This window comes from Drosophila sechellia, chromosome 2R (genome assembly GCF_004382195.2).
Source record: "Drosophila sechellia strain sech25 chromosome 2R, ASM438219v1, whole genome shotgun sequence".
Lineage (NCBI taxonomy): Eukaryota > Metazoa > Arthropoda > Insecta > Diptera > Drosophilidae > Drosophila > Drosophila sechellia.
In genome coordinates, this window is record NC_045950.1 from 19588067 (window position 1) to 19615712 (window position 27646).

A 27646-nucleotide genomic window follows, 5' to 3' on the forward strand; every position below is an offset into this window, starting at 1 on the left:
GTGTGCTCCACTTGGACTGGCCGTATGTACAAATGTATAACCCATTTGGCCGTTTAGTCCGAACTATAACGCCGCTTCAACCCGATGACACGATACCATAGTTCAGATACTAAGGCATGCCGCAGAATACGTTCGTTGATTTGCGGTAATTGCGCACAGACGCCTGCCGGGGCATTGGATTTCGGCTCGGAATGGATACCTATGCTGTGTACTATATACAATATTTCCACAAGTATATATAAATCGGACATGGTCTGGTCCATAACTATAAGTAGCCGTAAGAGCCAACAATGCCGGGCTTTATTTTAAGGCACAAGGTTGAGTTTTGTTGCTCCGGTTCGCGCCGTGTGTAGGTTCACAATCGCTGGGTTCGAGTAGAGCATGTAGATTCGGTAATTATACTTCGTTTATATTAACAGCCCACAAAAGCAGATAACAAACAGTCTTACTCACGCTCACAGACGTAGCCGACCAAAATCTAAACCAGTTTGCTTATTTAATTTCAATGCTTAGTTTTGAAGTCGCATTGATTGGAGTGATTACTACTACTACAAAAGCGGAGTGCCAGCAAACAATCCAATGTACATCGGGTTGACGTAATAATTTAAATCAATTCAAATCAAAAATGGCATCAAATCGCTTGTGAGATCCTGGAGAGCAGGGATGATTTTAAATGGCGACATTTGCGAGTTCTTTCGGGCACAGAATTTCACAGTTGGCATCTTCGAACTTCATCTTTGACTAACTTGGCTGTAGCCCCACCCTGGCGAGTAATTGGCACTCGCCTCGAATTTAAATGATTCTGGCATTCCTTGAATGCACTGACAGAAACTCTGGCTTCTTTTTTGAGCTTGAGAACCCTCCATTGAAGAACCTATTCTATATCAGCATACCGTTTTCTCTGTGTGTATCTTCCCAAAAGGAGGGGTTTAACCACCCCGCAGCCCATGACTAAAATTTAAACATCGCCATAATAGTCGGCCGTAATAATTAATTGTTTGCTAATAAATGTGAGTTTATATATAGGAAGAGCTCAAATAATAAAAAATAATAAGCGCACACGCCGCGTCTCCAATGACTAAGTCTCCTTTCAGTCTTCGAGTACGCGATAAATGCGAATGTACATATCTATATGCGACGTATCTAGATACGTAGTTCGAGTGTACGAGGTACACATACGAGTGCGAGTATAAGTATAAATTGTAAATCAGATACGGCATAAATATTGAAAACATGGCGCAGTTTATACAGCCAAGAGTTGTGGGTGTTTGGGGGGCAGCAGGAGGGCAGATGAGGGGCACGGAAGGAACTGAACAAAATTGAAATAAAATAAAGCACCATAAAACGTACTTAAGATTGACGATTGTGTTTTTGGGGGAGCGATCAATGAAAGAGTTTTGATGGAGACGATATATGGCGAGTACAGTTGAGCTCTCTTTTGGATTTGGTCATTTGTCATGTCTGCAAGGGGCTATTGATAATTCTAGGGTCTTCACAATTTAGTTAATGTTCTTTTATTACTAAATTATGAGGGAATTTGTGGCTGATTTCGACGGGGGAACAACCGAAGGAGCCAGAAAGTAAACGCACATTCTGGAATATTTATATAGTACTTTTGAATATACTTGATTAGATATAATTGGCTGTCAGTATGACTCTTGATCGCCCCACTCAATCCCACCAATACTCGGATTCGGATACTCAGCAACCGCACAGATACATTTTCGAACCAAACAAAATGTCGGCAGCTGCTTTTTGTGTGAGTGGTGTTAGCTTATAAATTAAAACGCGTTTCATGGCATTATTTGACGGTTTTGTACTTTTTTTTTCGTCTTGCGGCTGCTCAATTCATTCGATTGTTCGTATATTCACATTTCGATACGCCTTGGACGACTCATATGCTCCGTACCATATACCCCCGATATCGCTCACACCTCCCCCCTTTCTCCGCTCGGTTCATCTGTCCGCCTGTCTGCTAATTGAAAATCAATTAATGTGACTGCATCTATAGCTGCTCATGTCAAAGTCAGATATCATCCAGGGTAGGGTAAATCCGGTAGAATAAGGGAATGAAAGCAAGAGAAGGAATTCAAGACTCGACTCAGATTCAGAATCCGAATCAGAATCCTTTTGTTTTCACTGACCTTACTGTCCGAAAACAAAAACCGAATTGATGTGCTCCGAGTAGCACTCTGATAATTACTGAAAAACTCCACATTTTTCGATTGCTTTCGACTTTGGCAGTATTCATCGTCAGGTTCATTGGGTTTTCGAGTGCTTCCCGCGAATCGCTTTCGTTTGGTGCGGAATTTGGCACTAGTTTTGAATGCTCAACTACTGGGACGGCCAATCTGGGGCCTCTAATTCATCAATGCGGGTAATTTGGGGACTAATCGTTGGGCAAACGACTATCGCGTCTTGCTAGTTACCTCCCAATATAAATCTCTCATTTCTCACCTCACTTCACTCGCTTCTTGCTTCCGTTGCAGGTCAACAAACAGTATTCGGCCACCGATCTGGAGGCTTTCATGAAGATCGCCGCCAACTGGCAAAATTCCAATCACAACTTGCTGGAGGGCGTCGACATAAAGACGGGTAAGTTAAACAAAACGAACTGCCCGTTGAAGGAACTTAATTCAATCATCGAATGCTTGCAGAAATGACACAGTACATGAACAGTCCATCCATGAACATGTACAAGAAGAGGGAGCGCACCCAGAACTGGAACCACCAGGAGAAGAAATACCTACTCGATCTGTGCCGCAAGGACATGCGCATCATCGAGAACAAGAGATTGGATGCCGGTCTGACCGCCGTGAAGAACAAGGCTTGGAAGATCATCCACCAGAAGTTCTCCAATCAGTTTGGCACCGATCGCACCTGCAATCGCCTGAAGGAACAGTGGCGTCGCATGAAGGGTAAGTCTTTGTAAAATACATATGTTCAATGGCACAGCTAACCTTTTCGATCTCATCCTTTAGCATGCACTCGCAACGAGATCCTGGACTACAACAATCGCCTGGCCAGGTTTGGAGCAGAGGTGGCCGATCGCAAGAAGCCATCTCCCTTCACCTTCGAGGTGTGGGATTTCATGCAGGAGGCGAAGAAGGCCTGCAAATCGGAGGCCCTGGATGGCATTGACTACTCCAAGATTCCCCTGGCCTTGGAGGAGGGTTTTGAGTATCGCGAGGACTACAAATTCAATACCGAAGACCACGACATGGATGAGTAAGTTGATTGCGATGTGGTAGTCTGAACAGATCTTTATTGAGCATTCTCTATTTGAGCAGCAGCCGCACACCGCCCCAGGAACTGTGCGATGTGGACATCAAGGAGGAGGAGAACAACGAGACCTTCAACGAGACCTTCAACCATCACCACCTCAACCAGAGCGACATCCATGGCACCGGCGAGCGCCTCAGTGTGTCGCCCAATCACAGCATCAGTCGCAACGGGATCCACGAGGCCGAGAGTCCCGCCAATATGTCCGCAGCTAATGTCCTGGACTCAAGCGGTGCCTATATGGCCGGAGGAGGTGACATGTCCGGCTTCCAGGCCAACTTCAACATGAACAACATATCCGCCACGCTGGAGGCCCTGAATGCCCTCCGTTCTGGCCAATTTCCCAGTGCAGCAGCGGCAGCGGCCGCCATTCACCAGCACCAGGCACAGGCCCAGGTCGCCATGCATCAGCAGCAGAATAACAACAACAACAACGAGGACGACGAGGACAGCATGAAGCCGCAGTCTAAGAGACAGCGCACCAGCAGTGGTAGTATGCTGGGCAGCGAGGACCAGCCGTCAGTCCTGGCCCCTTCAGTGCCAGCATCCTCGGACTGTCAGGCCCTGGAGCGGTCCGGCAGCAGCAATGGATTGACCATGCCGGGAACGGCAGTCACTACCAATGCCAACAGCAGCAGCAACAACAACTTTGAGCTGCGCATGTTCATGGAGATGCAGAGCAAGGAGCACATGATGCGCATGAAGATCCTGGAGGTGCAGTTGCAGGCGGCCAAGCACAGTCGCGACCTGGTGGAGATCAACAAGACACTGGCGCTGCAGAAGCTGCAGTTGGAGCTGGCCAGCAAGCGACTGCCCAGTTAGGAGGCAGTGCAGCAGCAAAAGGAGCAGCAGCAGCAGCAGCAGCCCATCGCCGTTTCATGTTACATTAGTTTATAGAAATAAAGCCTGTCACCTCGGTCACGTTCGCAGGCAGAGAGCGTGACTGGGAATCGACTAGAGTTAGCCCTAGAGTTAGTCATAAGTTGAAAGCAGGATCCACAGCTACACATCCAGACCCGACACACAGAGAGACATTCCTGGCATTGTTGATCAGTATTTGAAAGCTAGAAGCGAACCCCGACACACAGAACCGAACCCAAGAACCCCAGCGAGGACCAGGAGGCGCTCGGAAGTATGCCATAATCTTATGATGATGATGATGATGAATCGCCTACCTCACAAACACACTCACACACGCACACAAGATGCACACACTCAGCTAGCAGACACACACAGACACACTCTCTTCTGGCCTAACCAGCACTTGACCAAGTCAAGTCAAGTTTAGTTAGTTTCTAGTTTTAGTTCGTATGGGAACCACTCTCTCCAAGTTGCTCAACTACCACAAATGTATTGTACTTACGTTCTTGACATCTGCTACCACAACTAACGATTTCAACGAAAATGAAATGCACACATAAATATTTTTCATAGTCCTAAGAGAAGAACCTTATGTCAATGCATCATACAATCGGCAGTTGTCTCTGATTTTGATTCTTACTTGAACTTGTATTTATTTGTATCTTTGTATAGACTATGTTGATATATATACGACCCTATATATGTTTGTTTCAATGCCATATTACATGAAAGTTCTTTTTAATTCATATTTTCCGTTTGCGCTGCAAAACAAATTGTTACCATATATGATATATATGTATGTACCCTACGTATAAGCAGGCTTGAAGAAGGCCGCGAACTCGGCTTCAGTTGTCGTAGAAGGCTTCTTTGTAGAGCGTGTAAATGAGAGATACAAATTATTTTAAATAAAATACAAAACAAAACAAATGCTTCTGCTACACTTTATTAATTTTGTTTATGGTTCATCTGTGAGCCTTCGGTGTTTGATTTTTCCAACGATTGTATCTGCTTGTCCACCTTGATGATCTTCGTTGTGACTTCGTTCTTCTGGCTGAGAATCTTTTCTCGCAGCGACTTCAGTTGTTCCCGTTGCTGTTTAAATTTGCAAATTTATTTAAATAGATTACTTTCGTTTTTTGAGACAACAAACCAGCTTAAGGAAATGTATGTTCTCCTCCGCCCTGGCTTTCTTGAACAAATGCTTGGATATGTTCCTGGATACAGAGATGCATCTAATAATCGAAGCCATAAGTGCTCAGCACCCGGAACTTACTTGTTGGATTGTGAAAACTGACACATCCTGGGTCGCAACAGTTGGAAAAGCTTCTCGACCACCTTCAGCATTGTATCCTTACGGAGCGCGCCAAAACTTGTTGAGATAATTTGGAATTTACTATAGTAACTGATCAGGTATTTCAAGGTAGAATATTGACAAACTTAAAAGTGATAGCCTACCGTTTGTGGATACATTTCATTCAGGTCATTTTTCGAGACTCTTTTTGAATTGCTCCAACAAATCCTTCAGAGCTTTCAACTCCTTTAGGAGATTCTCCTTCTGTTTCCTTGATTTGTGGCTAGTTTTGGACTCCAAAAGCTTGATCTCCTCTTTCAATTTCACGATATCATTGGCAATTTCTTTAACCCGGTTCTTTTTTATCTTCATAAATTGCTCTGAGGCCTATGGAATACCCTTTCTGCATGGTTATTCACAACATTAAATAGTTTCGATACTTACAAGCTTGAGAACATAGTTAAGTTCCTCGCCTCTGCCCTTCTCGGAAAATTTGTCAGTGAATTGACGTCTGTCATATGTAAAATAAATAGTTTTCGGGTCATTTGAATAATAAAATACTTACTTGACAGGAAATTTGTTTAAAATATTATTCGACCTCGGGTGGAAAATGTTTCTACCTTGGCAAAAGTTTCTATGCCTTGGTAAATTTCTGTGCAACTCATTGGAAGGCCAACTAATTTAGGAGATTATCAAATATAGTAGGGATAAATTGCCAGAACTACATACCAAACAATTTCTCGACAGCGCACCTGAGGTTGAAATAGCCTGTTGCATGATGTCGAGCCTAAGATTCGTGCAACAGGAAACATGGCTTCTTAAGTTTAGGATAGAACGAAATCAGTGTGGCAGAAATACATTTTACCAGTCTGAAAGTACAATGTGAATATGTGACGTATGGTGAAAAGCAACTACTTCGATATGAAATTTAAAATTTGCAATTAATTGTGAAATAATTATTATGCTGATGTGTACCAAGGTCACTTCATAAGTGAAGTAAGATAAGGAAACTGGGCAATTAATTTAGTTTAGGCGTTTCAAAGCTTTATTGTTTCATTCTTTACGTTAGGCGTACATAGTCTTCGATGGTTTCCCAACCGGAGCGTCGTAGTACAGCGGTCGTTGCTGTGGACTTGGAGACCTGAACGGATTGCCGGACCCTGGTACAGATGGTCCAGCTGGTCCAGTGTGGCGAGATGGGGAGGCGGCGCCGGGAGCAGCTAGGAAGCCCAGGAGGCCCAAAAGGAGCAGGCAGCACAGTGCGATCAGCTTCATGGTTGGCAATCTCAAGTGAATCTGAATGCCGACCTCCGGCAATTGCTTGTTTTTATACGCTGCGCATACGAGTGCTCCTGGGATTGGGAAGCACCCGGGGGGATTTTGCTATTCGCTGAAATCACCGACTTTGGGTGATTTCTTATCAGCTGGGGGGCGTCGATCCGCCTTTCTCTCTTTCCTTCCGCGATTGGAATTCACCTTCAAATCGAACTCCATGCCTCGGATGCAGCGGGTCAGGTCGGTTAGATTGGCCTCGACGCGCTTTTGCTTGAGTGCCAGCTCATGGGATCGCAGATCCAAGACTCCGCGTTCCTGACGATGGGATTTGATTAGATGGCGCTCGATTTGTGTATCATCTATCATGTAAGGTAAGAACTTACTGTTTGCAGATCCTCCAGCTTTAGCTGTTTTTCTATGCGACTCTGATCGGGCAGGACAACCAGGTAACTTCTATATATCCAAATGTTATGATTGAATCTGAATAATCAAAGAATGCAACCTACCTGATGGTGCAGCCTCTGAAATGGCTGAGTATAGATCGAATTATCGGGTTAATGTTCATGCTTACGAAAATGAAACCAGCTAATTTTGATTATCTCTAAATGTTTGAAAGTATTTGCAAAGTGTTTACGAAACTTCAAACTGACATTCTGCTGATATGGAACTGAAATGCATATAACCACTTTTTATAATTATCTCATTCTTCGCTCTGCCAAAAACTATGCTACGCATTCTTGCTGTCCCACAGGTGGCGCGTTGGTTACGCATGTCAAATGCCTGTAAAATAACCATCGCCCTTGCCAGTACAAAACAGTTTTTGCAAACATTTAGTTTTGTTTATTTATTCATTCTTATGTTTCGGAGGGCTTGTTTTAACTCTTTGAGCACTAATATAAGTTTACCCTTCGCAGTCTTCGCCTCGGATGACTTACTTTTCTCAAGGGCTTTGATTTGCATTTCAAGGGACTCGATTTGTGCGGTCAGTTCCATGATCTTTGCCTCTTTTCCCTTGTTCCCCTGCAAATGTTTCTTGGAGGAAAACGTTCTTTATGAGCCCTTGAAATGATAACTATCCTAGGAGATACTCACAACATGATACGTATCGATACCGCCACTGCCTCCTTTGTTAAAAAGATCGCTGAACGTTCGTCTCTTGCTGCATGGAAATGGTGGATTTAGGGGAACTTAAATTTCAGACGTACTTACCATAGAAACATGGTATCTCTTGTCTTTAAAAAAGTAAGAATCTTATAAGCCCCCCGAAACATACTTTAAGCTCTGCGTAAAATTTGAGTACTTATGTTATTTTCCTTAATAAGTTTATCCACGCCAACTTGGTGATGCAAATACATTCAAAATGCTTTGCGAATATATTTGTTAAAAATTTCCAACATTTCCAGTAGTTTGGCAGGGGTGAGTTGAAAGGCTTAAGATTCTGTGACAATAAATATAAGCTCGACGTTTTTGGCTACCGTGTGGTTTATTTGATCAAGTGTATGAGCAATTAAACATTAATAATAAAATAAATAATAAGCAGTTCGCCGTGGCGTAAAAATAATCATGCTCAGATAAGCATAGCATTTACATACATATTTACAAATATAAAGTCGTCAGGCGTAGGAATTCATTTAAGGTATTTATTTGCACGCTTTGCAACTTAAAACTATCCGCTCTCAACTCATACGAACACGAACTTAAACGATAACTTGTCTTATGTGTATTATATCCATCTAGGCGAGCTCCGCCTCCGAGGTCCTCTTGGTTGACATCGTGGTCTCGTCCACCTCCGATTCCTCCAGCTCCCGCCGGAAGGCGTGCTTGTAGATCACCGAGGTGACCAGCGCAGCCGCCATGGGACCCACCCAGTAGATCCAGTGGTCATCCCAGTATCCGTTCCAGATGGCCGGAGCGAAGGATCGGACTGGATTCATACTAGCCCCAGTCAGTTGTCCCTGTTGGGTGGTGATTTACAAAAAGTTAAAAAGTTGAAAAAAACCCACATGAAATTTGTGTTCTGATAAGATGGAAATATACATCTACTCAAAATATGTGTTACTTATTGATTTCATTTCATGCGATGGCCAAAATGTCTATAAAACTGATTATATGCCATTTAAAGAAAGCTTATCATCGATACCGAGAAAGTCAAGTGCATATGCCTGATAAATTGAAAACAGATAGTGATTGGAATTTTAGCATAGCGGATCGTCGATTTGATATTTCTTAAGAGCAGACATTATTATCTGTATCGATATTACTCGGACGAACACACATTAAGGTGGATTACAAAATAAGATATATCTAATCCTTATCTGAAAGCCAAACAATAATCAACTTACCGCTGTGAGCGACAGGCATGCGATGGCCAGGCCAAATCGCACTGGCAGCGAGTCCTGCTTGGTGGCATTGCGGGGATCCCACACGCCGCAGCAGATGGAGATGAGGACGCAGGTGATCAGGAACTCCACGGCCAGGCCCTGCCAAGGGGTCAGGGTGCTGTTGAGCGAGGTGAGGCAGACGCCATTGGGGTTCTCAGTGCTGTAGATGGCGCTCTCCGGGAGCACCGCCTTCAGCAGGCCGTAGCCAATGAAGGCGCCCACCATCTGGGCCACAAAGTAGGCCAGAGCCATCGGCAGGGAGATCATGTTGTAGACGTAGGTGGCCAGGGTGACGGCGGGATTCAGGTGTGCGCCACACACGCACCCGAAGCACTGGATGCAGATTAGCACCACGAACCCGAAGTTCAGGGCGCTCTGGAAGTTCGAGTTGGTGAACACGGAGTTCTGGACACTGCCCATGCATCCGAGCAACATCAGCATGGCGGTGGCTATCATCTCGGCAAGAACTGTTGTGATGCTGTCCAGCTGGCGGCGCTGCAGCAGCCAGCAGTTGGATTGGCTGCGGAATAGAGAGGAATATTCAATTTTAGTATTCTTGTGGGTTTGCGCAGCTTTCAATGTGTTTCATTATTTTTGAGTCACTCTTATCATTCAGTTCGAAGAGATTTTAGACATTGATTTTAGGGCTTGGAACTTGGTGGATCACCTTGCGGTTGTAGCCATGATTTACGTGCGTCGAGACGAGCGATTGACTTTAACGGAGACGTGGTCCAACGTGGACTGCACTCCAGACCAAGTACTCAATGGTGCGAATCGCATACTCTATCGCCGGCTCTTAATCGCCGGCAATCTCGTCTAATCGCCTTACGTGGGTTATCAGCCAGCGGTTCTACATACTCGTATCTACCCAACTATTGCCGAACATTCGCGTTGGTCTGCTACAATCACTCGAGTGCGTATGTCCACTTTATGACGTTTTAAGGCAATTCAAAATGTGACAAGGCACTAAGTTATTGTCCCACTAGACAGTGGCTATAAGCCATCTAATCAACATGATTTAAGCCAGCTGTTGTAATGGTTGAATAGCAGAACAGTTCACTCGCTATCAAGCTGAGCAATTCTAAAGGGTTACTTATCAGTGGCCATTGATAATGGTTTTTAAAGACCTATGGACCTATTGATATATATGACAAACTCGACAAACTTTCCAGCGAATACGAGCCCCCAAAAAAATGGCCTATATCGCCCCTCATCCCAATTGTATGCTATAGAAATAATAAAAGTGGTGCTTAATTACTTAATCGACCTAAATATTTTGTGGTTCTATTATTACAACATATTCGTATATATATAGTTTATTCGATAAGATTCGATTCACACCTATTGCACTATAACCTCTCCGATCATTCGTATCTTGGCATCGGAAGTTCTCAGATCGATCTCCTCGTCGCCCTTGAAGGCCATGCGATAGATCAGCGAGGTCACAGCTCCTGCCACCAATGGACCCACCCAGTAGATCCAGTGGTGTGCCCAGGAGTCGTTCCAAACAGCTGGACCCAGGGACCTGGTCGGATTCATGCTGGCTCCCGTGAAGAGACCCTAAAAGCAACAGACTCCCCATTAAGTAACACTTCGAATCTTGAAACGCACCGAAATACCAACCGCTGTGAGGATCAGACAGGAGACGGTGAGGCCGAATCTCACGGGCACAGAGTCCTTCAGCTTGGCATTCCGTGGATCCCACACCGAACAGGCCACCATGACCAGGCAGCAGGTAATGAGGAACTCGATGAAGACCCCCCGAAGTACGCTTATTCCGGGGGCCAGAACTGTCACGCAAACACCCGCCGGGTTGTCCACCCCCTTGATGGAGTTCCCGGGCAGAACAGCCACCAGGAGACCATAGCCTATCAGGGCTCCGGCTGCCTGGGCCACGAAGTAAGCGATGGCCCGGATCCAACCGATGGCGCCGTACAGCCAGGCAGCAAGGGTGATGGCCGGATTCAAGTGAGCACCGGAAACGGAGCCGAAGCACTGGATGGCGATGAGGATGGCCAGGCCGAAGGTGAGGCCACTGCGGAAGTGCGAGTTCTGGAACAGGGGCGTTTCCACACAGCCCATGCAGGCTATGAAAACGAAGACGGCAGTCGCCACCAGTTCACCGAAGAAGCAGGCTATCGCACTCCTGTGGTGTCCTTCCAGGCGCCACCTGGCGCTCGGATTGGACTCCTGCGATTTTTGCTTCTGTTGCGACATGCTGACGGAACTCTACTGGCGCAACGTTGGGCGGCTGCCCAAGTGACCCAACGCGCCAGCAAATTTACGGCAATCAATCAAAATCCATTATAAAACCTTAATGCTAATTATCGAGCGCAGATTTGGGAGCAGCCCCCGCCCACCCATTCAGAATGGATCAATCCATCAAGGCGATTTTCGGGGCTTTGCTCAGCCGTAATTATCGGCCTGATAAGCGCCACTGCCATTTCGCCCGATTTGTGCTCAATCTTATCTCATTAAGATCTTTATCGAACGGCGAACGGGGCGCCGAGCCCTGGCCAATACTCGTACTTCTTGTGCCAGCCAGTGTCTGAATCGCCACAACTAGGCCAATAAGCCTGGCCTATGGTGTTCGAAAGCTACTCGAAGGAATCACCCCATGATTTTCAGAAATTCCAGAAGAGTGGTGCAAATCCAGCATTAGCATATCACCCATAGCCCTTAGTCCCCTTTAAACCACATGGAACATACATCATTTGTGCTCCGTATACGGAGCATATGGTTGGTATATTTGCTTTATTTGGCTGGTACGCGCCCCTCATTCGCAGCCTGCTGATAACGTTTTTCAGCCCCCATTTGATTGGTCGATTTGAAGGTACTAAGATATTCGAATATCTTATGACCAGATTTTCCAAAGACCGCTTAAGCTCACGGGCTTTTTTCACTTTCGATTCCTGGAAAAAGCTTATTGGTAGTTTTAAGCCCGGAAGTAACTTAGACTTAATCAACACAAATACCTCATTATTGAAGAATGAAAAGCTTTTAGATAAGATGAGTTTTCTCACCAGAAGAGCATAACTTCAGATATCAAAAACACAGCATTTCACCACAAATCGCCCAAAATTACTGGCTAATTTCTTACAACAATAAAAATAATTAGCTTCTTGGTTTCTTATAGGTTAAAAATCTCGATGTTCTTTATTTCTGAAGGCAATTAGTGTTTTCACCAAGACGTTTATCGTTTCAAGAGCTTAGGTGGGCACTTGGTTCGCCTTTGAAACGTTCGAGCACTTTGTGAAGACACTGTTAACATTAGCGTACAACGAATGCATTATTTTAAAATTCGGCATCTTAGACTAAATTAGTTAGGGCTTTTCCTACAGCAATGTCTTTGGCTCTACGACAGCTGGACGTCCTCCAGTTGCCGCAGCTTCTCGTTGGAGGTGATCTCCGCCTCCACCACCTCGCGGCGGAAAACGACCTTGTAGGCGTAGGCAGTGATGGCGGAGGAGCTCAGCGGGGCCAGCCAGTAGATCCAGTTGCTCTCGAAGTACTTGTTCCACAGGGCGGGGGCGAACGACCTGGCCGGGTTCATGCTGGCGCCGGTGAAGGGACCCTAAAACCAAGGGGAACGAGGTTAATAATCCATTCGAGGCAGGTAAGGGTTAGCCAAACGTTGGCCTAACTTACGGCAGCGCAGGCGAGGCAGGCGATGGCCAGGCCAAATCGAATGCCCACGGAGTCATGGAATCTGGAGTTGCGCGGATCCCAGACGCCGCAGCAGACGATGACCAGGATGGAGGTGATGACGAACTCGATGCCGAAGGCCTGGCCGGTGGACACGCTGCCGTGCGGCAAGGTCACACAGAGTCCGGCGCCCACATTGAGTGTGGACGAGGGGAGCAGGACCATGAGCAGGCCATAGCCGATGAAGGCGCCCAGCATCTGGGCGGCGAAGTAGGCAAAGGCCATGCGCAGGGTGACCATCTCGTAGATGTAGGCGGCCACGGTCACGGCGGGATTCAGATGGGCGCCGGAGACGCAGCCGAAGCACTGGATGGCGATGAGGACGGCAAAGCCGAAGTTCAGCACTATCTGCAGATGGCTGTTGGGGAAGAGGTCCGTCTTCACGCAGCCCATGCAGCCCAGGAAGACCAGGATGCCCGTGCCGATGAGCTCGCCGAGGAAGGCGGAGATTTTGTCCAGCGTCGATCCCTTCATTTTGAAGACCTTACAGCAACTGAAATGGCCAGAGAAGCGCTTGAATAATGCCACACTAAAAAGCGAGCTACCCTCTCTGTCGCACGGCGTCGTCCATCCCTTTCTCGACTCTAAGTAGACCTGCTTAGGAACTTCATCAATCATATCCTATCTAAGACCATCCTATCGATTCGCAAAGCCCGCCGCGATTCGCACCTAATCCCCGCGACACACTCCTACAATCTAAACTATCGTGCAACTTTGTTGTTTGTCCAGGTTCAAGACCTTTGCAACTGCTGCTCTCCTGCTGCTTTCTGGACGATTTCCAGCTGGTTTTCCACCCCTTGCGGATCCATCCCCTGCTGCTCGAAGTTCATTGACTTGGCATCGATTTTCCAAACTCCCTTTTGGGAAGCACAGCTTATGCTGCTGATCCGACAAACGATGCCTGCTGCGGGAAGACCACAGTGCGAATGACATCGATGGTTGGACTGACATGAAGTAGCCGTGTACTAAATTTAGTAGACTTGTGATTGCCGTTCGGCTGTCAATTGGGTTTATAGATAAATGGCCCAAAAAATGCGAATCAAATCACGGCATGGCCATAAAACAATAACCAATCTTTGTCACTCTTATCGGCTGAGGGCCACTCGACTCAATTGGAGTTCACTACGTTGCGAATTAATCCGTTTATTGTGATTGGTAAATCCCTCTTTCTGGTAGCCAGTCCACTTTTTTTTGACTTTCTTTGGTTTTGAGGGCCAGATATTTACCGAATCTCGTGACTCATTTTGACACTTGTCCGATTCTTCGAGATCGCACTATATAATCAATCTTTTCCGGAGCTGGTGAAAATTCACGAAGCGGCAGCGCGACTGTCAATGTCAATCTGAGGCGGTGGAGTAGCCATAGGCAAATATTTATATCTGTGTCTATATAATATTGCGTAAATCAAAAGCCCATTTTTAGCCCCAGTGAGAGAGCACCAACACACACAGATACACACACACATGCCGGGTAGGGGACCACAAACACACACACACGAAGGCGTGGAAATTAGCGAATCCTACTGGTGAGCATAAAAAAGTCAAGTGTCCAGAATTTATGAGCATCTTAAACGCTCGTTCGCTGCTCTCGCTCGCTTTTGCGATTATCTCTGGAGCGATGCTCCTTCTCGCTCCCACTCTCCCTTTGCAACTCACCTGACTTAAATCATTATAAAATGGGAGAAACAATACGGATGATATTCCATGGAAACAAGGGCAGATATTAACGCTTGGTGTCCAACTGACATACTGGTTTTGCTCTATCGAATTCATCCGGCTTATGTTTACTCAGAGCATTTTATAATAATTATTATATTTCATTTAACTAGTTTCGAACTATATGTTTGCCATGGGAAAGGGAAATCTGCTTAGCAATGATTGCTAGAATTATAGTAGTAAATATAGTTCCTTAAATACGACATTTGGATTGCATGTCATTCAGACTTAGCACTAAACTATAATTGATGCCGAAAATCCCCATGATTATTTTCAGTGTAGTTGGGTGGTGGGCGGTGGGCGGAACACCGCACTATGCTGTGCAAGTGCGTGACGCGCTGGCAATTGAAAATTGAAGCTGGCCACTGCGTATTGATAACAGCAGAGTGGCCCACTATCAATTACCACCGTCGCTTCGATTACTATCAATTGCAATTGCTGCAATTGAGGATGCGTTGCGTGAATCGGGGTACCACGCAATGTGGCAAACAAATCACGGCAAATCTCGGCACGCCTGTCGATCAAATTGCACGCAATTTGCGTAGTTATGTGTCTCAATAACAATTGGAGCGGCAGTCGGCAATAAATAATAACAATTTAAAGCAAATATTTTCAAAGCCCTGCTGTTGCACACACACAGTACGCAGTGCTCTCAGGTGATCTATCTATTCAGAACCTTTGACCCTCACTGACCACGCCTAATGTTTTCTATCGCTTTCTAGCCATAACACACATCGGCATTTCCACAGAAAGCAGTGGAGAAAATAGCACTGCTGCGGCATTTGTGTTTTGGCCCTTGGCCAACAGCAAATGTTTGTTTGGCCAACTCATTGACTGTTGGTCAAAAGAGAGCGACACGTTTTGGCAAGAGACAAAGAGATTAAAGGCGAAGCAGTAAACACGCGATGGATCAAAAGCTTAAAAATAAATCACACCATCCGATCGGCAGCGCAATAATAATAATAATAATTTAATTACCACCTGCGCCTTTATCATATTTTCCATGCCCAGAAGGATCACGTATCACTCATGGGATCGCTGCATGGGCCACGATTTCCAATGGCCCGAGGGCCTAATTGACGACAAACCCCGTTTGGGATGATGGGTCTTAATTATTATAATCCATTCTCAGCGTTTGTCTAAGTGATGGGACGTGACTGGGCGGTTCTACGTTCGTATTTTGGGGAGTGCTAATCGCTGATGTTGGCGGAAGTGAGGTCTGTTAATTAACAGAGCGGTGCGATAAGAACGGGGACTCCTCGGAGCTTCTCAAAAGCTCAGCTGCGAGGATGTGCAGCTTTAACGGAGCTTCGATCGTTAGCTTTTGGTTGTGGAAGCTTCTGGAGGAGCTTCCTTATCACGCGGCGTTATTATTAGCTAATTATGACTAAGTTGGTAATGGAGTGATAAGCCTTTGGCCAGAAGCTCGTCGTAAAAAACTTGTTAGCCTGAAGAACAGCTAATCAATCCGTGCTGATAAGCCCCACCCGCTGTTTGCTGATGGCTGGGGCTGCTTAAGAAGAGATTTTCGCTAGTGGCCCTAAAATGTTGGCCATAAACCACACGCCGCAACCACTGTCACTCACACTGATAACTGATATCGAGCTGAGTGATGGCGATGGTGTATTGGGATTGGCGGTGTCTGGCGGGGCAATATCACAGGCTTAACTTGGCCATAATTGGGCCAACTCAAATCGGATTTACTCGTCAGACTTTTGACATCGCCCCGCATTTACGGCTCTTCCAAAGTGCGATAGTGATCGGGTGCCGACTTATTGAAGTGCAACAACAACGTATACCCCTTTATGGCATTCCAATTGCCAGCTGGATCGTAATTGAAGCTCATTATGGTGCCACAGGCGGAAGCCTTAGTGCCCATTGATCAAGATCCAAAGCAGCTTCTTCCTAGCCCCAAGGTTCTGCTCTTATCTGTGCGGCTTATCAGGGCAATGGTAACTGCTGACGCTCGGGTTGCGCAACAGCTTGTTGGCATCGCCACCTCGCAGTGCTGGCCCCTTTTATTTACGGCTGTAAATACGGGGGCAATTAAGACGTGGTCAAAAATGCGGCGAGATCCACGCACACGGCTCGGAAAAGTCAGGTGCCCTGGCAGCTGAAGGCCCCTGATTTTGTGGCTAAAACGGTGGGGCTCCGTCTTATCAGCTGGCCACGAGGTTGGGCCACTCGAAAGGGGATTGCTCACACTATGATTTGTGAATGGCTTTGTAGTGACTAGACAGACACTTTGCTAATTACTGGCAAAAAACTCTTATTCTGAACTCTGATAGCACTCGGCAGTGACCTAGGCTACGATTTCCTTCTGCTCTTCCACGAAGGCTGGTCAGCAGTTAATTTATGGTCCGACGTGGCCTCTAATCAATACAGTTTTTTACTTTGTCCCACTTCTGACAATACGTATGTATATGCAGTCCATTCGATAATGGCGATAAGGATGGAGTGACTCCGGAATTAGGCTGGAGCTTATGCATTATGCAACGGCCCCGTCTTAAAGTCTTGTCTGCTCAATGGCAGCTGGGACCCGATTGATAACCTGATAACCCCACGGAAGCGCACCTTATCAAGTGGCAAAGCAAGCAAGCTAATCGCAGTTCCGAGTAGCTGCGGCTTGCCAAGCACAAATACGACGGCGTGGGATTGAATGACATCAGCCAACTGTGAAGAATCGCCGGGTTTTGGCATAAAACTGGCCAAGTCAGGCACAATTACCATACAGGAACTGCCATATCAGACACTTGGACTGGCCCAATTTGAGGCGGCCAACTGTTCCGTGTCCGACCGGTCTCTCAATCATATGATGACTTTACAACTGGGCCAAATCTCGATTGATCCGTTTAATAGAGCCAAAAATCTGGATCTGGCGATGGGGGACGCGATTCGCCACTTGATTGATTTATCAAATTTGAATAGCACAAACTCGTGGGTTCCCCCCGAAAGATCTTAATCGAAGGCATGTGCCAACTTATATAAAATCGAGACTTCGTTTAGTTAGTCACTAATTACTTGAACAGTTTTGAAATTATTAAACTAATGGTACTAATGAGATCAGCTGTTTTATTAAGCATTGTTAAAAAGGAGCAATCGCTTTTCAAAATCTGACATCTAATGTCAAAAATTAAGATTTCTTGAAATAAACTGGCATTTGTAATTCTGTTTGTACCCCTATCATGAGAGATTTCTTCAAGGCAGCCGAAAAAATGTTCATTTTGCTTGGTTTCATTTTTCGTTTTTTGGTGCGAGTGTGAGTTTAAGTTCTCGAATTGCGCAGATAAAACTTCGATTCCAAGCACACCACCATATGGCGGGTTTCTATGTAGAAGATAAACTGAAATATTCCCAAGTGGCCACATAAGACATTGGTACTTAAGGTATCATAAAATGATCAATTTGGCGCGGGCACTATGCAAAATCGCCTGATCCAAGGCCAGAAATTCAGTTTCTTACTTATCAGGGCGCTTTTCAGTTTATAGAACACCGAGAACCGAGAATCGAGTGACCCCGCCAATCGTGTTGCTATACTTATTTTTCAATGATAATTTTGATAAGACCGCCACACCAGCCGACGTCTAATTAGTATACAAAAACAACAATGGTCGGGGCAAACATATATGAATGTATATACACATATATAGGTATATTTGTGTAGCTAAAAGCTAAAGTAGAACAGCGGGCCGACTAATGTATGCGCACACAGAGTGGAAACGTTTTCCAAAAGCCAAAACGTCCAAAAAGCGTTGCACAGTTCTTTAAAAATAAACATTCTCCGGTAGAGTCGCTTTTCAGCACCAGACGGCAAGTGTTAAATGAATGTCACACGGAGGAGTCCTCCGTAGAATGATGGTCATATCTATCATATCTATTGCAGCTGAACTTCTAATTACTCGCTCCGATAGTTGCGCAATCGTGGGATCACTGGCAATTACCTTCGCCCCTGCAGGCTCGCCCATCATCAGGTGCAAATGCTAAATAATGCACATAATTACCAGTTAATAATGCGGCAGTCGGTAAACAACAATATTAATAAACGTATAAATGTGCAGGCAATGTGCCCGCCCGGGTGTTTTCGATTGTTCTTCGCTTGTTTGATCACTATTCAGGTATCCAACTATTCAACTATTCAAAGCAGCCAGTGGCGGCGCTGTGGGAGTGGGAACTCTACTTTTATGGCTAGACGGCGATAAGGCAGAAATGGAAAGCGGAATGCTGACAGCCAAGATAACCCAGACGAAGTCAAATATTTTAATAAAATTAACATTTATCGGCCATTACACGCGTGCCAAAGCAGAACTCACACTCAAAATCACGCACTCCACTCACTCGCATTCACTCTCCTCAAGATATGGAAATATTCCACCAACTTTCTGTTTCACTGTGTTCTCTTTTTCTTTTTTTTTCATTTACCCAGGAAGCAGTTCACGATACTCAAAAGTGCAAGCACGCCAGTTCGAAAACGCGTTTTGCGAACAGCTTGTGCCGCCAGTCAACGCACTGCAGGCCTTTTTATATCGAAGCCACCTCTCTGCCCACCTGAGTCTTGATGAAATTTGGCGACAGCTTTGCTAATTAATTAACGCACACTCAAGCAGACCACGGAGAGCCAAACTAACCTGCGTTCCGATCGATCGTTTGTTTGTTATTGAGTGTGGAAAAGGCCTGCAGCAAAATACGCGCGATCGACTGCGAGTGGGCTGCGCAGTCGGCGTCGCAGCTGGACACCACGGCGTATGATTCCGCTAGCTGTTCTCTGCTGCTTTCCAGCACAAGCAAGCAGTGCGAAGCTTCCTGCTCAGTCGACGCAGCGTTCTTGCGCCAGTGATGTGAGCTTTTGATAGCGTTATCAAGCGACTAAGTTCACGTTAATATGCGCTTTGCTTCAAGCAGCGCAAACAGCTCGCAGCGGGCAAGCAGTGCAAAGCAGTGGGCGGTGGAATTTGGAACGGGTTTTTGTTGATCTCAATAAAAACATTCACATCATGCATGATTCACCGAGTTCTTTCAGTAACACCATCGAAATATTTGACATTTCACAAGATATATTATGTTAACAAAAATAGAGAATGAATCTATCAATTTAAACTTTGATTATCTCATCAAATCCATGACAGGTGCATCACTTCTGATACAACTTTGCTATTTACATTAGTTAAGCAAATAAAGTCCAATATAAAACCCATACTTACGGACACAATAGTCACGCAGTCCCGAGTAAACAATTAAAAACCCACCGTTCCCATATTTGGACACATGGAAGTCATGCCAACTGTTCAATTATAAGTTAGAATAAATATTACAGTCATACCTATTTGCCTAATATTTCCGCCAATTATCAGAACACCTCAGATGCTGAGGTTGGTAGTCTACCTACAAAAAACACCTCAATTGGTCTCAAGTGGCGCTCCCCAAGTGATAAGACAACCCAAAACTGATAGGAAGAGCAAGAGGAGATAGACTAAATTAAATAATTGTAATCCGTGGCAAGCGAGTGATTATCAATTGGAAAACACCTATAAAACTGAAGTGCCGCGCCCTTTTTGATAAGAGCGAATCAAGAGGGAAGCGGGGATTAATGGCTCTGTTTACACTTACCTTCAAGGTTGCGGTGACTGGAAAACTTACCCGTAAGATTCCTGGCTGGATTTTCATGGCACTCACTCGAGATAGCACTGCTTATCAATCACGGCCAGCGACACGTCACTTATCGAAAGCTTTATCGCGATTCCGATTTCCATGACGGATTCGGATTCGGATTTCCTTGTGGCCTTGACACTCAAATCACTCGCCTTATGACGCGCACCTTCGGCGACTTGCACCCAAAGATTAGCATAGACCTCTTCGCGGCGGAACACATTTGAAGTTCGATAATAAATTATGGACATAGACATAGAAACTATAGGTGCCAGCGATCGAGGTAGAAGCAATTTAGCTCGCTAGATTAATAAATAAATTCAATGAAACCGCGACGAATCAAAGTCGCGCATAGAAGCGATTGATGACTTCGAGATGCTCATCGACCATCGTAACTCCCGCGCATGTGACACAGTGTTCGATCCACTTCGGACTTTATATACCACATTATTATTATTATTATTATGTTATATTGTTTACTGGTCCAGGCCAGACTCGCTTGATTTATGGACACTTCGTTGATGTCTAGCGCAGCTCGTTAGCCGCCTCGGGATTCACCGAAAACTGGTTAAACGGCCTGCGAAATGCAAAATATATAAACAAATGCGGCGGCATTTGCGTTTTCTTGTATTTGCAGTGCGGTTCTCGATGCCGCAGCCAAAAATAAATGTTGGCTTTCTGTTTTTGCAGCCTGTTTGTTGTTGGGGGAGGGGGGATGACTGGGGGGAGAGGGCTGGCAACGCTTGTGCGCACGTGACGTATACGCAACGTGGCACCGAAAGTGTGCCAGAAATGGGTATAGGAAATAGTGTTGTAATAAATAGCAAATGATGTCGCACCTTCTGCGCGTTTGTTTGCCACTCGGTGGCTCCTCGCTGCCCATCTTTATGGGATGACCGACGACCGCGGACTGTGGCTGTTGCACTGGCATTTCCTTCCTCGATTCCTTCAACTCCAATTGCTTGGGCTTTATTCGCTATTTCTCCACTTGTAAAGCACTTGAGGCGGCGTACAAACTAATTGAATTGCCTGTTTGCAATGGTAATTTTCATGAATCGTATGGGACGGGCACAACTTCACTGCGTGTCGCGAATTCGGACTCTTGACTCGCGGACGGTGTATCTGTATCTGCGGAACGGGTATTTGTATCTGTATCTGCAGCCGGTGCGACGCATGTGAGTTTCGCTTTCGAGCGCCGATCGAGTGACTGACTATAGCTATACTACGGCTATCGGCTATAGCTGACTGGCGGAGAGTAAACGCTGTCGAAGTCGCCGCTTAACAAAACCGAAGAGCAAAAGCCAAAGCGCCCATCAAAATCAAATATCGCAAAAAAGGCATGCCATAAAATCGAGGCAGCAAAAACCGTAAGTGCCATTAGACACGATACCCAATCACCAGGTGGGTATATACCCTAAACGAACGCGATGCGCGTCAATCTAGATAGTGCCGAGGGTCCTTAGCCGAACTACACAAGTGGAATTTTACCCGGCCCAATTGAAACTGATAGGGAACTAGCATTGGAGGATGAGTAAGCCCTAAATACTCCGCAAAAAGACTAAAAGATTAACAACAAACGTCTTGAGATACAAAAAATGCTCGAATATTCCTGCTTCTATATGGTATTTTCGTTACAAATACTTTCCTGTCAATAACTGACAGTGGGAAACTGACGCTTACGTTGCGAAGGGATCATGCTACTTTGCACATCCATTAAAAATGTCTGCGTGGTATCCGCATGGTCGAGTACACAAATTTTCCACTTGCCCTCGTGTTTTTTCGACCTGTGTTTTGATTCGACAGGTTTTCGTTGAACTATTGCCTAGAGGGTCATCACAAATTGAAGTGATCTCTTTGGTTTTTTTTTTTATTTTTGGGCAAGCCATCTAATTGCTGCGGCAATTGCATGCCATTGTTTCGCGCAGTGTATGCTAGTTGGGATAGTTATCACTTATGTATGTATGTACATGTATGGATTTATACAAAAAGCCTTGTATATCCTCCTTGGCAATTCCGCATTGACGCAAAGATCGGCTTTTTATTTGATTAGTTTCATTCGCGTGCAATACGATGGGGTTGTTTTAGGGCTCTGCAATGGGGGCGGTTCTTTTTTTATCCACTATATTGGAGGCCCCCTTCGATATCACTTATCGGAAAGCAATTTATTGGGCGGGCGAGTATTGCTCGGGTTGTAGACTGTAAATAGATGGCTGAAATGAGCTTACTGTGTTTGTGAATTCATAAACGAATTTTATGGGAGTATATGACTTCTGTTAATACTGTTACAAGAGTTGCGTTTGCCCACAAGATACTTTCAAAAGATACTGCATACTTTGCGGGGATTCTTCTTATGGGTGCATACTTTTGGCCATTTTTCAGATTTTCTATTTCCTTTCAACTAAGTTGCGAAATTGCTAATTATAGGTTCTCCTTAACAAATATTTAATATATATTGCTTGATTTTGCTTAAACGTTTTTCAAAATTCATACAGCGAAGGTTCCAAAAACAAACACATCTCTTAATATGTATTTATGGCGCCACTGAAAGCTTTTCAAGCTTTCGCTTGCATTTCCTAAGCACTAGCTTTTTATACCCTTAAAGGGGGTATTACACAATTAGTAAGAGCTTTGCAACGCAGTGGTTGAAAAATGTTCTACTTATAATTTACCAATTATTTGTAGTAAAATGTACATCTTCATTTGTTAAAGGATGTGGTATATGAACCCCAGTGGTGGAAGTAGCTACTGGGGTGGGTCTGTTTATTGTTATACAAATATTACCTCCGTTTCTCATTATGAAATTCTTAGATTGGATATCTTAGATTGGATAACCAAGTGGAGAGCGATTGAAAAGAAATTAGACATTGTGTTTTTATATATATGAATTCGCAGTATATTTACATATATCTTAATTATTACTTAAGCCATAATTTGATAGCAATTGTATGTACATATGTAGGTAAGGGCTTTTTCATTAAATAAAATATCCGCTCCGTTTCCTATTATATTCAAGCAGCGCCTTGTAGACATTAACTTGACGTATTCGAGAGATCAAAAATACCCGACTCACGGCGATTAACAGGAATTAACATGTATCGCTAAAGTCGACCAAATATTGACAATCGGCCGAGGCGAGTGAGTGACGGAGATCGGATGTATCCGGTCCAGCGATGAGAAGGAGGATTGGGTGGAGGAGGAGGCGGAGGTGCTGGAGGCCCTGGAACTGGTTAATGTGAGTACGTATACGTATAATCGATTTCACACTACTTTTTAATCACTACAAAACATTTATTGTTTGCCCGCAGCGAGAAAAGTCAAACAAAAAGCGGCGACGAGTGGGAATGGGTCGAATGGCTGAACAAATTGACTCGGCCACATAATTAGGCACTTGCCCATGTCCACAGCTTGCACGATATATCCATACACATTTGTATATACATATATATGCCTTCGATTCCGTGCAGTTGAAAGTATCTCACGCAGTGGGACAAAAGGTTTTTATTGTGCGTACCCGTTGACAGCCTCAATCGACGGGGTTTGGCCGAGACTTACCTTTGGGTCGCATCGTTTGTTATATTTGTTATTTATTTTGCGGTTATAATACTTATGCACTGGCCGGGACGGGAAAATATTGGCATCCATTCAGCGGGACAAAACATCACGGCGTTTTTACAGTTTCTCGAGCCGCGACCGGATGATAAATTAGCTTTGTACGTAAATTCAAAATGGAAAATCAGTATGTGAAAATATCCCCAGCTCGTCCCGAGTTGAGTCGAGTCGAGTAATTGTGTAAATATCTTGTCGCTGCATGATAATACCAGACATCCCCATTCCGCCTTTCTTTGCCGCACAATGAATGCCACATTATTATTTTGTAGTTTGTCAACCAAACCGAGTCGAACCCAACCCCGAAAAAGGCGTTTTTCGAGACGGGTGCTGGGTGATGAGATGGGAGATGAGAGATGATAATTCAATGTCGCTCGGCCAGCGCACGGATGCAGATACAATATCTTTTTATACACATGATGACCGCGCAGGCCAAAGGAATTGTAATTACGTGTCCGTCGCCTTGTGCCGCATTTGTATCTTCATTTGTATCTGTATCTGCATTGCGAGTATCTGTATCTCTGTATCTCCAACAAAGGCATCAGCATAACAATGCACCCATTTCTGTAAGCTCCGGATCTGAACTTCTCCCCTCCCCCCCGACGCGCTGTTTCGCTTAATAAGCGCCTAAATAGTGTCAATGATTAATTGCTTTTGTGATTAGATGGAAATTTAATAGATTTTTTATTGTGTGCCCGGGCAAATTGAAATTCTATCAAGGTACAAGCAAATGCTGGAGGCACGTCTGCTCGTTGTTGTCTCTGCAACAGCATCGTTATTACCCTCCTCACAGCTTCAGTTCAGTTATTTGTCAGGCGGGCAAAAGAGCCGCATCATTGTTACCAATTTCGAATTCAAATTGAAATTCACACGCGTCACGCTGCCCGAAAAAAGTGCCAGAAACGCTTGATCTGCTCCCTGTTTTTGTCCCTCAACTTGTTAGCTTTCCGGGCAGAGAGCACACAGCACATAGCACATGGCACATGGCACTTGGCACAGACCACCGACCCAACCCCACGAATTCCTCTTATATTAAATGTAATGCCACCGCAAAAATCCCCAAAGCCGGACGAGCGACCACAGGCAAACGGAAATAGATACGCAGAAGTCCTGCGACTAGCAATCTGCTCAAATCCCACACAAAGTCGCAAAGGAAACACACATTGAAAGGGGAAATTCAAGTGGAAATTACTCAATTACAAGGCGCGTCCCCTGCGCAGCAGTTCTCCGTCAGTTCTCGGTTATCCTGATTATGATAGTCCAAGAACCTTGGGGGAAACCCTCCAAGTCGCCGCCGATGTGCGATAATTACACTGCATAAAAGCGGGGGAGACAATGCAACGACAATTATGTAACCCGATAAGCGCTGGCCAGCGTGGAAAACTCAGACAAAACTTGTGAAATTAATAACCCACCTTCGCTCGAGACTCCGACTGCGACTTCGACTTCGAGTTTGACTTGGAATCCCCCCTTCTTTGGCCAAACATATTTATTACAAATAAAGAGACAAACACAAAAGCACAAAAGGCAAACAAATAAAGAGACCTGGCCCAAAACATTCGAGGACGGAAACAACAAAGCGTTTGGGGCATTTAATAGGCTTAACTAAAGTCTGAAGTGTTGACAAGTTGTTGTGGTTCGATTTACACACGAATTTGAGCAGAAAACTCGGCTCTGTGTGCTTAAGTTGGTAAGAGAGATACAATTATTGCATCTCCTTCAATTGCTTTGATCAGGGCCCAAACACGTTATTCATATTTAAGCCGGCTTGGAGTGTGCTCTAAAGGTTTTCAGATTGATTAGCACATGCGGCTTGTGTATCTCAAAAATACACAAGCACCACTTGCCGAATCCATTTCAATCAATTGGATTAATCGATAAGGGGTCGTGCACATTTACTTAAACTTCCCGCCAAGGTTTTATATATATTGTTTCTGTATCTTTGCCCTATTTGTATCTAGTATCTACGAGCAAAGTCTTTTATCAATCATTAAATGAATTTAGCCATTCGAAAGCTTCCCATTGGCTCAGCCGCAGAGGAGTAATTGATTAGATACTCGAGAGTCGAGCAGCAAATGGCAGATTCAGAACGAGATGCAAATGTATCTTGTGGGTAGTATTTGTACATTAATATCGCCCCCTCTCCTCGCACCCCACCACCACCACCCACAACGCACACGAAGTGCTCTGCTCGTTTCGTTTCGATTCCAACATTTCCTTTTCCAATTTCAATTCAAATTGTGTGCGCACGCTCTCGTCGTTCGCCAGTGTGTGTGTATCTCGTATCTGTGTGTGAGTGCCTCTATGGCCCACTCGCTCGCACTCAGTGCGCCAAGCGACATCGGCCGGCCTGCTCGCTCCTCGATTATTTTATCTGTCCGCAGGCAGCCAATCGGATGGCAGTTTCATCGACATCGCCAGGTGAGCTCTATTCGACATAAAAAGCGCTTATAACCACACCTCAATCGAACAGCGAGGGGCGCTCTAGAAGTAGATAGCACACATAGTACGCAGGCTGGGCGCAACTCATGCACACCACACTCGTTTTATGGCCGCAACACCTGATGTGTGTTTCTCCACTGGCCAGTCGGCAGACCAGACCACATAAATTCGTTTTACGCTCTTTTAATTGAGTTAGCTAATTAAATGTTTCGCCGGACCAGCCCCACCCCATCCCCACCGCCCATCCGCACCACATTTCGATGTGGCCAAGAGCCGGGTAGGTCCTCCCCTCGGAGTCGCACTGTGGGAACTCGCACAGCTTTGGTGGGCATAAAAATGTGCGCCGTAATTGTCGGTTGCATTTAATTGTGATTGGGCACCACGGAAAACACGGGCTGTACTTTACGCCCGGAGAACATTTCAGGCGCAGTGTGACCAGGCTGGCAATTGAGTTCAATTAAGCGGACAATCAATACTACAAATTAATTTATTCTTTTGGTCTTACTAAACTTACAACTAATTAATATAAAAGTATATCAATCACTTGTAGTGCTTATTCCCATATTTTAACTTAAATTAATTTAAATTGTTACCAAGCGGTTCACTTTGCTCTTCAAAATAGAGCTTGCCTTAAAAACCTCATTATTCGGAATCACTGCAAATTGTTTATGGAATTGTGCAATCATATTTTCCCAGGCCCCAGTAATTGTTGTGCACACACCTCCGCCTACTCCAAAAACCAGCCCCATTTTCCCCCGTTTCCCCTCTGCAGTGCGGGATAATTTCACGCAGTGCTAATTAATTGCCCAACAATCGAAGCGTTTGGAATGCAGCCTAAAGCGGCTAAAGAGCGTGGGAACTGGCCGAAAAGTGAATAAAAGGCGGCTCGAATCGGGCAGAGGAAGTTGTCGCCTCGGTTTGGACAAGCCGAAAGAGTTTTCACACCTGTTTGCCGGCCAATTGATTTCAGCTCTTCGAATGAACTAGGAAACCAGGGGGCTGAGAACCCAGATTGATACTGAGATCGGGCTCCCAAAGCGGAGGCAGCAAATTCAATTAGTAATAAACAAGGCCTTGTTATATGCACGGATACGAATGCCTTCCCGGGGGCCACAATCGAATCGATCGAATCTGGGTGCTGGGTGCTGATTCCTGCTGCCCGACTGCCGTCCACACGTGTGACTATAAAATTTATTAAAGCCCGGGGGCTGGACAGCAAATCACTTGCGTGGGCACTTGACTCACCCCGCATTCAGCAGGAGTTTTCGCAGTTTTTCTGCGGCTGCAATTCACTTGGAGCCTAATAAAGCAATTCAGGGAAATCATTTGGGAGGCCATTTGAAGTGCGCCTATTAAATGCGGCAAGGAATCACAGCCACGCCACTACAAGCTGTAAACTTGATGCAGATCAAAAACGGCTGCACGCTGGAACAGGGTAGCAGTAC

General features: G+C 45.2%; 9 protein-coding genes across 18 annotated transcripts in view; 1 reads left to right on the top strand and 8 right to left on the bottom strand.

Moving 5' to 3' along the window:
- LOC6615741 overlaps positions 1-4379 on the top strand; it is a 33865-nt gene extending 29486 nt beyond the window's left edge. For 2 of the 3 annotated variants that reach the window (XM_002040076.2, XM_032714346.1), the window contains exons 2-5: positions 2490-2595; positions 2658-2918; positions 2982-3228; positions 3291-4379. In XM_002040076.2, coding sequence (XP_002040112.1) covers positions 2490-2595; positions 2658-2918; positions 2982-3228; positions 3291-4104 — 1428 coding nt within the window. In that variant the 3' untranslated portion in view covers positions 4105-4379. Of the gene's footprint in view, positions 1-2311; positions 2378-2489; positions 2596-2657; positions 2919-2981; positions 3229-3290 lie in introns of those variants that run through there. The other variant, XM_032714345.1, reaches the window with a different exon arrangement.
- Positions 4380-4798: 419 nt separating this feature from the next.
- LOC116800309 lies at positions 4799-5774 on the bottom strand. Of its 2 annotated transcripts, none has more exons than XM_032714349.1 (4): positions 5599-5774; positions 5417-5512; positions 5294-5357; positions 4799-5235 (listed from the first exon to the last, which is right to left on the bottom strand). In XM_032714349.1, exons 1-4 carry the CDS (start codon positions 5616-5618, stop codon positions 5089-5091), a joined length of 327 nt encoding a protein of 108 aa, XP_032570240.1. In that variant the 5' UTR covers positions 5619-5774; the 3' UTR covers positions 4799-5088. The 2 variants fall into 2 exon arrangements, with proteins under 2 accessions (XP_032570240.1, XP_032570239.1); XM_032714348.1 differs by having other exon boundaries at positions 5417-5545; positions 5599-5674.
- LOC6615742 lies at positions 5605-6344 on the bottom strand. The gene is made up of 4 exons (XM_032714347.1): positions 6164-6344; positions 6000-6110; positions 5879-5945; positions 5605-5821 (listed from the first exon to the last, which is right to left on the bottom strand). The coding sequence occupies exons 1-4, from the start codon at positions 6244-6246 to the stop codon at positions 5624-5626; spliced, it is 459 nt and encodes a 152-aa protein (XP_032570238.1). The 5' UTR covers positions 6247-6344; the 3' UTR covers positions 5605-5623.
- Positions 6345-6452: 108 nt separating this feature from the next.
- LOC6615743 (immune-induced peptide 18) lies at positions 6453-6729 on the bottom strand. The gene has a single exon (XM_002040078.2). It carries the CDS (start codon positions 6707-6709, stop codon positions 6500-6502), a length of 210 nt encoding a protein of 69 aa, XP_002040114.1. The 5' UTR covers positions 6710-6729; the 3' UTR covers positions 6453-6499.
- Positions 6730-6795: 66 nt separating this feature from the next.
- LOC6615744 lies at positions 6796-7344 on the bottom strand. Its single transcript, XM_002040079.2, has 3 exons — positions 7216-7344; positions 7093-7162; positions 6796-7024 (listed from the first exon to the last, which is right to left on the bottom strand). Exons 1-3 carry the CDS (start codon positions 7272-7274, stop codon positions 6818-6820), a joined length of 336 nt encoding a protein of 111 aa, XP_002040115.1. The 5' UTR covers positions 7275-7344; the 3' UTR covers positions 6796-6817.
- A 194-nt stretch (positions 7345-7538) lies between these two features.
- LOC116800536 lies at positions 7539-8036 on the bottom strand. Its single transcript, XM_032716031.1, has 3 exons — positions 7919-8036; positions 7802-7868; positions 7539-7741 (listed from the first exon to the last, which is right to left on the bottom strand). Exons 1-3 carry the CDS (start codon positions 7978-7980, stop codon positions 7550-7552), a joined length of 321 nt encoding a protein of 106 aa, XP_032571922.1. The 5' UTR covers positions 7981-8036; the 3' UTR covers positions 7539-7549.
- A 293-nt stretch (positions 8037-8329) lies between these two features.
- Positions 8330-21360, bottom strand: LOC6615745 (aquaporin). 2 transcript variants are annotated; one of them, XM_032715175.1, is made up of 3 exons: positions 20993-21360; positions 9052-9610; positions 8330-8664 (listed from the first exon to the last, which is right to left on the bottom strand). In XM_032715175.1, exons 1-3 carry the CDS (start codon positions 21082-21084, stop codon positions 8443-8445), a joined length of 873 nt encoding a protein of 290 aa, XP_032571066.1. In that variant the 5' UTR covers positions 21085-21360; the 3' UTR covers positions 8330-8442. The 2 variants fall into 2 exon arrangements, with proteins under 2 accessions (XP_032571066.1, XP_002040116.1); XM_002040080.2 differs by lacking the exon at positions 20993-21360 and adding an exon at positions 9758-9848.
- On the bottom strand, positions 10389-11327 carry LOC6615746 (aquaporin AQPcic). The gene is made up of 2 exons (XM_032715176.1): positions 10714-11327; positions 10389-10650 (listed from the first exon to the last, which is right to left on the bottom strand). The coding sequence occupies exons 1-2, from the start codon at positions 11305-11307 to the stop codon at positions 10432-10434; spliced, it is 813 nt and encodes a 270-aa protein (XP_032571067.1). The 5' UTR covers positions 11308-11327; the 3' UTR covers positions 10389-10431.
- LOC6615747 (aquaporin AQPcic) lies at positions 12213-19153 on the bottom strand. 6 transcript variants are annotated; one of them, XM_032715173.1, is made up of 3 exons: positions 19136-19153; positions 12739-13288; positions 12213-12664 (listed from the first exon to the last, which is right to left on the bottom strand). In XM_032715173.1, exons 2-3 carry the CDS (start codon positions 13267-13269, stop codon positions 12446-12448), a joined length of 750 nt encoding a protein of 249 aa, XP_032571064.1. In that variant the 5' UTR covers positions 13270-13288; positions 19136-19153; the 3' UTR covers positions 12213-12445. The 6 variants fall into 6 exon arrangements, with proteins under 6 accessions (XP_032571064.1, XP_032571065.1, XP_032571063.1 ...); XM_032715174.1 differs by lacking the exon at positions 19136-19153 and adding an exon at positions 19056-19127; XM_032715172.1 differs by lacking the exon at positions 19136-19153 and adding an exon at positions 14451-14518.
- Positions 21361-27646: the final 6286 nt, after the last annotated feature.